Source organism: Notothenia rossii (assembly GCF_949606895.1).
Source record: "Notothenia rossii genome assembly, chromosome: 6".
In the NCBI taxonomy this organism is placed as follows: Eukaryota; Metazoa; Chordata; class Actinopteri; order Perciformes; family Nototheniidae; genus Notothenia; species Notothenia rossii.
In genome coordinates, this window is record NC_136909.1 from 81062861 (window position 1) to 81074562 (window position 11702).

General features: G+C 40.1%; 1 protein-coding gene across 1 annotated transcript; it reads right to left on the bottom strand.

The window, feature by feature from the left end:
• Positions 1-348: 348 nt before the first annotated feature.
• LOC307042305 (myosin heavy chain, fast skeletal muscle-like) lies at positions 349-11407 on the bottom strand. Its single transcript, XM_079686129.1, has 41 exons — positions 11296-11407; positions 11123-11163; positions 10466-10687; positions 10248-10391; positions 10009-10165; positions 9890-9917; positions 9697-9793; positions 9494-9586; positions 9341-9404; positions 9163-9261; positions 8963-9066; positions 8705-8843; positions 8474-8592; positions 8065-8214; positions 7795-7965; positions 7396-7696; positions 7184-7248; positions 6997-7084; positions 6768-6885; positions 6562-6685; positions 6008-6144; positions 5676-5931; positions 5350-5592; positions 5091-5267; positions 4867-5012; positions 4684-4774; positions 4196-4585; positions 3947-4073; positions 3739-3857; positions 3455-3651; positions 3029-3212; positions 2753-2918; positions 2518-2642; positions 2112-2420; positions 1812-2015; positions 1579-1704; positions 1322-1492; positions 1130-1234; positions 939-1034; positions 657-788; positions 349-452 (listed from the first exon to the last, which is right to left on the bottom strand). The coding sequence occupies exons 3-41, from the start codon at positions 10670-10672 to the stop codon at positions 432-434; spliced, it is 5790 nt and encodes a 1929-aa protein (XP_079542255.1). The 5' UTR covers positions 10673-10687; positions 11123-11163; positions 11296-11407; the 3' UTR covers positions 349-431.
• Positions 11408-11702: the final 295 nt, after the last annotated feature.

Genomic DNA, 11702 nt, shown 5'->3' on the forward strand with positions numbered 1-11702 from the left:
TACATATTTTTATATCTGAATCCTTATTTTTTTCAGTTGCAGATTTTTCGTTTTCAGATTCAAAACAATAATTTGTTCAATTTCAAATCTTGTTTTTTCAGGTTTCACATTGCTTTTCACCTTCAAATCGTTTTTTTTCGCTTTCAAACTTTTGCCCTGATGTTGCTTGAGGGGGCGGGGCTTGGCAAAGAGTAGTTTGGCATTGCCTTCATGGCATATAAAGCAAAAGTTTCACTCTTCTCTTTCAATCACGCTCCAAAATCAAGAAGAAGAAGAAGCAGAAGAAGAAGAAGAAGCAGAAGAAGAAGAAGAAGATTTGCACAGCATTCGCACGAATAAGAAAGACAATTTCATTGAAGATCAAAAACGTTTATTGTGGAATATTTCACATCATATTATATGATTAGAAACAGCCAATCAACTCAAGTGCTTTATTCAGCTGCTTCTTTTCCCTGTAAAAAAACAAACAAAATATAAATACATACAGTGTATATGCACAAGCATAAACATCATACTCTGCATACATCTGAAGGTTTTCTCTGTCGTTCATTTCATAAAGATTTGGGCTATATTTGTTCTGTCAAGACTTAAGTATTGCATTAAGAGATATTTAATTTAATTTTCATTCATAAAAGCTGAAATGTCTTTATAGTTACCTTGCCAGAGTCACGGCTCTTTGCTCTCAGTTTGTTGACCTGGGACTCTGCAATGTCAGCACGCTCCTCAGCCTCCTCCAGCTCATTTTGAACCTTCCTGCACTTGGACAGATGAGTATTGGCTTGTTCCTCCTGGAATAAGAGATACATAGTTTAAGGTACAGAAACCTTCAAACACTTTGAAATATAATATAAGAATGTGATGGTAATCTTAACAATCAGCAAGATTTGCTGGTAACAATAATTTTCATATCCTCAAAACAATGTATATATTGTCCTTACCGCCTCCTCAGCCTGCCTCTTGTAGGCCTTCACCTTCAGCTGCAATTTGTCAACCAGATCCTGCAGCCTGGCAACATTTTTCTTGTCCTCCTCAGTCTGTGCCAATTTAGATTTGCATGTTTAAATATTTTAAAAGGTTAGTATATTAGATGAATTGGTATTGTACATTTGAAATATGATAGTAACCATACCTGATAGGTGAGCTCCTTAACTCTCCTCTCATATTTGCGGACACCTTTAACAGCATCCACTCCACGTCTCTGTTCAGCCTCAACCTCTGCTTCCAGCTCACGCACCTTTTGAATAACATTAAAACATTAAGTATCCAGCTTGTTTTCAAAGGTTTCTTTCAGCTATATAAATCTTAGTATGACTTTTTTTACCCTAGACTCCAATTTCTGGAGCTGCTTCTTGCCACCCTTCATGGCCAGGTTCTCAGCCTCATCCAGACGGTGCTGCAGGTCCTTAACAGCAACCTCCAGGTTCTTCTTCATCCTCTCCAGATGAGCACTAGTATCTTGCTCCTTCTTCAGCTCCTCAGCCATCATAGCAGCCTACAGGAGACATCAAAACATGTAAATTATAAATATAAAAAAGAAAATGGCCGTTAAAAGTAAGAACACATGGCATTGAAACCTACATCAGTGATGGCCTTCTTGGCCTTCTCCTCTGCATTCCTTGCTTCCTGCACAGTGTCATCCACTTCACCCTGGACCTGGATCAGGTCTGTCTCAAGCTTCTTCTTGGTGTTCACAAGGCTTGTGTTCTAAAAGGTAAATATATTTAGCCTCTGAAGTCATCACATGCCTAATATTCATGTTAGTTGAAATTGTATTTGATTCTTGAATTATTGAAATGATTAGGTTTGTTCACCTGAGAGTGCAGAAGTCCAACACGCTCACTGGCATCAACCAGCTCTTGCTCAGCAATTTTGCGACTTCTCTCTGTCTGTTCCAGAGCAGCTCTAAGTTCCTCAATTTCAGCCACCATAAGACCGTTTCTACGATCCACCATAGCAGCCTGCTCCTTGAAGTCCTCCTGGGCTCTGACAGCATCATCAAGGTGCAGTTGTGCATCCTAGTGAGAAAAAGATCAGACATACTGTATATACATGAATGCCAAAATGTAGCCCAATCTACCATAGTTGGAAAATAAACTGTTCCTTTTCTATACCTTCAGCTGTGCCTGCACATTCCTGAGCTGCTTCGTGGACTCAGCAGCCTGGCGGTTGGCATGGCTGAGCTGAATCTCCATCTCATTCAGATCTCCCTCCATCTTCTTCTTGATTCTCAGGGCATCGTTTCTGCTCCTGACCTCAGAATCCAGAGTGCTCTGCATGGAGTCAGTCACTCTCTGGCTGTTCCTCTTGATCTGTTCCATCTCTTCATCTTTCTCTGCCAGCTTCCTGTCCACCTCACCCTTAATCTGGTTGAGCTCCAGCTGGACACGCAGGATCTTAGACTCTTCATGTTCCAGAGTTCCCTAATGAAATCAAACAATTAAACACTCATCTTTGCCTTCAAACACTGACATATTTATCAATGATTTTTAATGTTATGAACTCCCAGGAAAGAAATACCTCAGCCTCTTCAAGAGCTGTCTGGATCTCAGTCTTCTCTGTCTCCACCTGCTTCTTTGTCTTCTCGAGCTCATGGATGCTCTTGCCAGTCTCACCAATCTGTTCAGTCAGATCTGAGATCTCCTCTGCAGAAAGATACATGGGGTTTATCACATTGTTGAGCCTTAAATGGTAAAATATCAACAACAAAAATGTCCAACTCATGTTGAACTCTGTGACATTATGTAGAACTCACGTTGCAGATTCTTGTTTTCACGCTTCATGGTCTCCAGATGATCAAGAGCCTCCTCATAAGAGTTCTTCATCTTGAACAGTTCAGTGCTGAGAGAACGAGTCTCCTTCTGTGCTCCCTCAAGCTCTGCCTGACCCTCCTCGTACTTCTGCTTCCACTCTGCCAACACCTGAATAATACAATTCATACAGTTTATTTGGTTGTGTTAAAGTATCAGGGGAAAATAAATATTCATGTCATTGTTTGTGTGTTTTGACCAAACACAGTAAATGGTGTTACCTTGTCAAAGTTCCTCTGCTTTTTGTCCAGGTTGGCAGCAAGGCCATTGGCCCTCTCCACATCAATCATGAGGTCCTCCACCTCACTCTGGAGCCTCTGTTTGGTTTTCTCAAGAGAAGCACACTTGGAATTCACTGCCTCAATCTGTTCCTCAGCCTCCTGAAGGCGCTGGGCAAGCTTTTTCCTGTTTGAAAATGGAGGTATTTGTGGCTCAGTTAAACTCATAAAGTTACAAGTTATTTTCTAGTTATATTTGCATAACTGAAACAACTAATTACCGTATTAATTAATCTAAAGGATTGGCCTCAAAGTAAGAAGCTATACACATTTTAAAATACTAATGTTATTACCAGCAATTCAGGAAACAGTAGAGTTGTTGCTAAAATGCTACACTTCTGGCCATTTAACAGTTTGAATGTCACTCACTTGGATTCCTCAAGCTCCTCAGTGCGCTGGATAGCATCAGTTTCATACTTCGATCTCCACTGAGCCACCTCACTGTTGGCCTTGGACATTCCACGCTGCAGCTCAGCCTTGGCCTCCTGCTCCTCTTCAAACTGCTCCCTCAGCAGATCACAGTCATGGCGGGCTGATTGCAGGCCATGGGCAAGAGCATTCTTGGCCTGTTGTAAGAAATATTATTAACCTTTACACAATTTCTAAATCACAAACAAATCATACAAATATATACTATCTTAATGGTTTCTTACCTTAACCTCCTCCTCAATCTGTCTCTTCAATTCATCAATCTGCTGTGTGGAGGCCTGCTTGCCTCTGGTCAACTGAGAGACAAGAGCTTCCTTCTCTTCAACTTGACGGCTGAACTCACCTTGTGTGAAAGATATTATAATACGTTAGTTTGTGTTACGTTTCTCAATCATATACTCCACAGATGGTTCACCAAAAACATGTAGATACCATTTTCTGTCAGGAGACGTGCTTTCTGTGAACTTGTGTCATTGATTTGGCGAACGTTTTCATCATTCTTGGTCTTCAGTTCGCTAAGTTGGTCCTCAAGAGTACGGCACATCTTTTCAAGATTTCCCTAATGAGGAAGAAACAACAAGATCAGTGATCAGATTTTATTCACAAAATAATGTACATGATGTACTATATTCATATTGGTAACATATAATATAATAAAAAAAGCATGTAATGCTAGTGTACCTTTGCCTTAGCAACATTCTCCATGTTGCTAGAGAGGTCATCAATCTCCATCTTGAATTCACTCTTTTCCTTCTCAAGCTTCTGCTTGACACGCTGGAGGTTGTCAATCTGCTCTCCCAGCTCAGCAACACTGTCAGCCTGCTTCTTGCGAAGGGCAGAAGCAGTTGCTTCATGCTGCAGAGTGGACTCCTCAAGGTCACGACGGAGCTTCTGGAACTCAGCCTCACGCTTCTTGTTCATCTCAATCTGAGCAGAGGTGGCACCTCCAGCCTCCTCCAGCCTCTCACTGATCTCCTCAAGTTCCCTGGAGAGGTCAGCTCTCTGCTTCTCAACCTTGGCACGAGCTGCACGCTCAGCCTCAATCTCCTCTTCCAGTTCCTCAATACGAGCCTGTTGAATGTAGATGGTTTCTCTTTTAGCAATCATTCACTTTATTACACATAATAACACATGTATGCAGTATTGTTAAGTGTAACACAATATCTCACCTGGAGCTCCTTGATCTTCTTCTGGAGCTGAGCACCCAGAGACTGCTCATCTTCAATCTTGCTAAGGAGCTGACTGCATTCAAATTCCTTCCTGTGAACACAATTGATAAAGTGCATTGAGTTCATGCAATTGAACACTTCTTTAAAAAAAATGATGTTGTTTAAACAGAAAAACTAAATTACTTTTTGATTTTCTCATCAGACTGCTGCTTGTCATTCTCAAGATCCATGACGGATTCCTGGGCCAGTTTGAGATCACCCTCAAGCTTTCTCTTGGCTCTCTCCAGGTCCATACGAAGCTTCTTCTCTTGCTCCAGAGAACCCTCAAGCTAAACAAAGGTATACATTTTTAATTATCATATTCAAGAATAATCTTGAATAGCCAAATCAAGTTACTTTAAACTTACATCATCCACTTGCTGCTCAAGCTTGGTCTTGGCCTTGGTCAGAGTGTTGACTTTGTCTTCCTCTGCCTGCAGGTCATCAAGAGTCTGCTGATGAGACTCCTGAAGGGCTTTCTTTTCCTTGGTCAGCTTAGCAAGGCTCTCATCCTGAGAGGCCATCTCCTCGGTCAGGTTCTTCACCTAAGTGTGCAAGAAAGATTTTGTTAATACAAATAAATAATTATAATCTCACTACCTAATGGACAGATCATTGATTACAAACCTTGTTCTCAGTGGCATGTTTCTCCTTTTCCACTTTGGCCAAGGTAAGCTCCAGGTCATCAATATCCTTCTTGAGCTCAGAGCATTCATCCTCCAGCTTTCTCTTCTTGGCAGTGAGCTCAGCATTAATTTCCTCTTCATCCTCCAGTCTCTCAGTTGTCTCTTTGAGTTTGGCCTCCATCTGAATCTTACCCTTGATGAGTCCCTCACATCTCTCCTCAGCATCAGTGAGATTATCTCCTTCCTAGACCATTTTCATAAAAATACATGTTAGCTCTTATATTCACAAACATGAAAAAGCGTATTTGTCTGTTGACGTGTACTTACAGATGCTATTTGCAGAGTCAGATCATTCTTCTCCTGCACAATGGAAACCATCTTCTCCTCCAGTTCCTTCTTCTTGGCCAGGGCAGTAGCCAGGTCAGTTTTCATTTTTTCATAGTTCTCCTTCATATTTGCCAGCTCCTTCTCAGTTTCAGCACTCTGCAGCAGAGGCTTAATCTTGTAGTAGACCTTCATCCATGGCCAGTGTTTGACATTCATGAAGGAGCGCACGTTGTACTGGATGGTGTATATGGCTTCCCTGCACAGAGAAACTGGTTTTAGACAATATCTTCATTTTTTACACCATTGATCAGAATTAGCAGTTTTCAACGTGCCTCCTTTCTGTCATCTTCACAAACTCCTTTCTCATGACGTAACCACGGGCCAAAGCCTGAGTCATGGTGACCAGAGATGCCAGTTTTTCGTCTCTCATCTCCTCAAGGGTACCCAGCAGGCCAGCCTTGAAGAACACCTGAACAAACAGAAACAAAATATGTTTTCAGAATCAGAATACCTTTTTTCAAGGAGGGGAAATATAAATGATGAATTCAATAATGAACACTTGAAACACTGTATAACAAGCAAGCAAACAAACAAAAGGAAATATGTGACTCCTATTTACATGATGGTTTTTGGTTGGATGGAATGGTTTTAAGGCCAAGTCTTAATCACTTGTTTCATCATAATCAAGGAAGTATTGTTTTTTATTTTTTATTATTTGCCGGGATGGAAAACGAGAGGCTACCAGAGTTGACCTCCTGAGGTAGTTTAATTAATTACATGTATAATACATACTACCGTAGTCAAAGTAACATACAACAAATACACTGTACAGCGTCTTTGGTAAATATTCATTAGCTCAGTTATGAAGTAAATATAAAGTACTTACCTTGGTGTGTCCAAATTTATATTCATCATGAGGAACATCAATTGACCCAAGCAGCTTCTCTGAAGCCTTCTTGTTGTCCATGAACTGACCGTCAGGGATGACACCGGCATTCAGCACCTTGTATCTATATGAAAGAGTTTATTATCAGGAGGAGCATTACATTGTAATAATGAGAGGTTCAAATTCTATGTATAAAAACATTATACCTCTGCTTGAAATCAGCATAGAGGATCCTGCTGGGGAAACCCTTTCTGCAGATTCTAATACCCTCCAGGACACCATTACACCTGAGCTGGTGGATAACCAGGAAGTTCTCCATAAGACCTGAACAAAGATATATTATATATTTAATTATTTGAGTAAATAGTAGGTATTTCTGTTGATGCAGCACAGAATTAAAAACCAAACCAGTCATCAATACTGTTGTATATGTACCTGGAGTCTTTGACTCATTGGGAATCAGACAGCGCACAAAGTGAGGATGGGTGGCCCTCAAGTTAGTCATCAGCTTGCCCAAGTTCTCCTGTAATCCATAATGGTGTCTCATGTCATGAAATGCCACAATTGGGAGTTTTAGTTTAAACAGAGATCTATTAGTTATGTTTGCTTTGAGAAAACTTACCCTGAACTGCGAGGACACAGTCTGCATAGAACCACCCTTCTTCTTGCCTCCCTTCTTAGTAGCATCTGTTGATGTTTTGTTAGAATGTCACTCAATTAGCATAAACAAGTAATAGTTGATGAGATAAAATAATATTACAAATATACATTTGATTTGTAAAAAGTATATATTATCTCTGGTTTTAAATGTCTTTACTGTAGTTACTATCTTACCCTCAACTATTGGAGGATACAGCGAAACCAGCAGTTTCACTGAGGATTTCATGTACAGCTGAATGACAGAGTCATTCAGGGGATCCTTGTTCTTGTCCAGCCAACCAGTGATGTTGTAATCCACGGTACCAGCATAGTGCACCAGGGAGAAGTGGGCCTCAGCCTTGCCCTTTGCGGGCTTTGGCTTCTCAAATGCTTTGTTTTTGCCAAGATGCTGGTCATACAGCTTGTTCTTGAAGGATGTGTCTGAGGCCTTGGGGAACATGCACTCCTCTTCAAGGATGGAGAAGATGCCCATGGGCTTGAAAAGGTTGAAAGAGGAATATCATTTAGTGATATATTATAACAAATAAAAAAACGTTTACATATGATGTATGATATAATAAATGAAATGGTTACCCTTTCAATCAGCTCAATGCAGGCAGCCAAGTCCATACCAAAGTCAATGAACTCCCAGATAATACCCTCCTTCTTGTACTCCTCTTGCTCCAGGACGAACATGGTGTGGTTGAAGAACTGTTGCAGTTTCTCATTTGTGAAGTTGATGCACAGCTGCTCCAATGTATTGAACTGCAAAAGGACATATCATCTTCATAATCTCTCACAAGGCAATAAGAACTATTATTTATTGAAAAGCATCAACTGCTAACTGTTCAAACTCTGGCTTACATCAAAGATTTCAAAGCCAGCAATATCCAGCACACCAATGTAGAACTGTCTAGCTTGTTTGGTGTCCAACATATTGTTGATACGGATGACCATCCACAAGAACATCCTCTCATAGATAGACTTGGCCAGGGCAGGCACTGAGTTCATGACCTTGAAGAAAAAAAGTGATGTGATTTTATTTTTGACATATACAACTGGTATATTATATTATTTTCAAGATACATGCCACTAAAATTCCAAAACTAAAATTGAATCAAAGATCGCCCTTGAATTTAGAATTCTGTTAGAACTCATTGACAGAAGTCCAACAAATGCCAACTGACATCGCATATCTTTTTCCTAATGAAATCTGTACAACATCTTTTGTTTATAAACAGTTGAATGTTGGATATTGATCATCATTGTTTACCTGAGGTACAGTCTGTCCCTTGGTGACATACTCATTTCCGACCTTCACTCTAGGATAGCACAGACCCTTCAGCATGTCAGCGGAGTTCAGACCCAGCAAATAAGCAACCTTGTCAGCATCTGAAAATAATTCAGAAATGTCCATCATAATTTGTGAAGAACACAATGTTATCAAGAAATGTATCAATGTTGTTGCCAAGCTCTAAGCTTTGAGCTAAGATTAAATACTCACCGTCTGTGCCATCAGGCTCAGCCTGCTCCTCACGCTGCTTTTGCTTGAACTTCATGTTACCATGGTGAAGCACAGCACCGGTCATCTTGTAAATGCTCATCTTCTCTTCATTAGTGAAGCCCAGGATATCAATAGCATTCTGATGTCAAGAGACACAAAAAACACAATTGTTCAATCAAAAGTTCTTAAAAGAGTTGTAATGATGTTGCATTTGTTTCACAAAGTCTATTCAAACATGTTGAATGGAAAATTACTCACATCCGTGGCTTCCAGCTCCACTTTGTCATCAATGCTGGCCACAACGATCTTACCCATGCTACACATGGGGAAGTCGTAGGGGTTGGTTGTGAGGAGTGCCAGTTCTAGAATCCAAAAAAGATAAACATGTATGTAGATATTTTTTATAAATGTAAAAGTCTAATAAGGTTGAAACAATTGCAATATCTAATTCTCCTTACCAAGGAGCTCTGGCTTGTGGCCGGTCATCATCTGGTAGAAGATATGGTAGCCTCTCTCTTCCTCAAGCTGGAATGTCACTCTAGATTTCTCCAGCAGATCTACAAGTTTTGATCATGTCAGTGCCAGGCTAAATCTGACTTACAGTAGTTTGTATACACTATAAGGATTGTTACTTACAAGTCTCAATATCAGCACTAGCCAGTTTGCCAGCTGTGTTGAAATGGATTCTGATGAATTTACCCTGTTTGAAATAACATAATCATTAATGTCCCTCCACATGTGCAATGTAACAATGCTTCTCTCGTGTGTAGAAAACTGTTCCATACTTACAAAACGAGAAGAGTTGTCATTCCTCACAGTTTTGGCGTTACCATAAGACTCAAGCAATGGATTGGCTGCAATAATCTGATCCTCAAGTGACCCCTAAAATCCAGGTTAAGAATAGCTGTCAGGAAACGACTTCATTTGTTCATCCCTGAAAAAACTTCTAAAGATAAAGAATCCTGAATCGTCATCATCATAGAGTAACATACCTTTGATGCGTCTCTCTTGGGTCCAGAAACTGAGATTGTTGCAAAGTACTGGATGACACGCTTGGTGTTCACAGTCTTTCCAGCACCAGATTCTCCACTAGGTAGAGACAGAGATTATTAAGAACGTGACCAATATGTTTGATTAATCTTAATTAAAACTAAATTGGCACAATTGTAAATGTTACAAACTTACGTGATCAAGACAGACTGGTTTTCCCTATCTGTAAAAGTAAAAAAAACATAAACCAATCAAGTACATGTTAAAACAGAAACCTTATACTGATGCGTTTTAAATGAGTGTTAATGACTTACCAGTAGCCATGAACTGATAAGCGTTGTCAGAGACAGAGAAGATGTGGGGTGGAGCCTCCATACGCTTCTTGCCTCTGTAGGCACTTACACATTCAGCATCGTATACTGGGAGCCACTTGTAGGGGTTCACAGTGGCACAGAACAACCCAGAGTAGGTCTACAATATATCATAGAGAATTTAAATGTAACTTCACGTTTCCAGCAAACATTTTTCAATCTCATTAGGCAATTAGTCTTACGTAGATCATCCATGCTGCATAACGCTCTTTGAGGTTATACAGCACAGAGGCTTCATTGAGATGGGTCATCATGGCCATGTCCTCAATCTTGTCATACTTGGGAGGGTTCAATGGGAAGACCTCCTCTTCTTTCACTACCCTCTCCTAGAACAGGAAATGTGTTACATGAGAAATGATCAAATTGAATTCCTTGTACACACTGATTTAATGATACGAACCTCTTCAGTTCCCAGTATTTTGACAGTGGCTTTGCCACCATCTTTCTTGATGAGTGTTGCCTTCAAGTACAGCTCCTTGACATCAGACACATAGCAAGCACTCTTGGCATCAAATGGTGCGCTTTGAGCCTCAATTCTTTCCCTCTCTGGCTTACGAAGGTAAATGGCAGCCTTGCCATACAAGGACATCTCCGCGTCGGTACTCATGGTGGCAGTTTATTTCTGTGAAGTACACACAAGTAAGATAAATCTTATTAATCTTACTTATTTTAATGTTTTCAATCAATTTGATTCAACAGCCCAGAATGTCCGTCATCAATGAAAAATAAACATATCCCCATTAAATAGGATTCTCCTTGAAATGGAAGGATTTAATTCAAATTCTCGTTAAATCCTCACACAAATGTGCACAGCACCACACTCAGTGAAATGTAGTCTTTTAATTTAACCCATCCTAGTATTAGAAGCAGTGGGAAGATACTATACAGGGCCCAGGAAGCAGTGTGGGCATCTGCTGTAAACTGAAATGTGGATTGGCTACCAGAACACATTCCAGTATGGAGTTAAAAGTAATTAGCTCATTAAAACGTTTTTCTAACTTAGATTGACGGAATAAAATATATTTACAAATACAATGTAGTTGAAATATGTTCATACCTGTTCCACTCTTATTGAAAAGTCAGAAATATTCCACAATCCTGTTGAGAAGATATCATATTGGTCTTAATTCACAAAATTGTTCATGATATTTTTTACAATTAATTTATATTTTGGAAAATTGAGCAAATACAGAATGCATTGAAATGCTTTACAGCAGAAGATAAGCCTACCACAAGCTGAAGTCTCCAAAGATCTTCCTCCACACCATCCTCTGTCCTGTTGGGGCTCCCTTTATACGATCTGGCTTGCTTACACAGCGAGTTTAAATGAGGGCCCTTGCCAAATATGGTGTGGACAACAGGCATCAATTGGAACATGTGTTGCCAGTACTTCTTTTATTTTGGATTTCATCCAGTAGAGCTAGTAACTCAGTCTCTTAGGCCCGGTTCCAGAATAAAATGATTACTTGGAGTGCATCTGAGATTACATGGGGCGCAGCAGTATTAGGCTTAAGTGAGCAATAGTGGCCGGCAACAGCAATGAAAAATAGCATTGATGGTCCCCAATGAACAGATTATGGCATTTGTTATGTTTTGAAACCAAGCAAGTGAGAACATTTCAAGTGTGTTAAAAGTGC

Coding starts and splice junctions, on each gene's coding strand:
- LOC307042305 (XM_079686129.1), bottom strand. CDS start 10,672: ATGAGTACCGACGCGGAGATGTCCTTGTATGGCAAGGCTGCCATTTAC. Junction 3,213..3,454: donor GAGGAGCTTGAGGAATCCAA/GTGAGTGACATT, acceptor ATTTTCAAACAG/GAAAAAGCTTGCCCAGCGCC. Junction 1,493..1,578: donor CCAAGAAGGCCATCACTGAT/GTAGGTTTCAAT, acceptor TGTCTCCTGTAG/GCTGCTATGATGGCTGAGGA.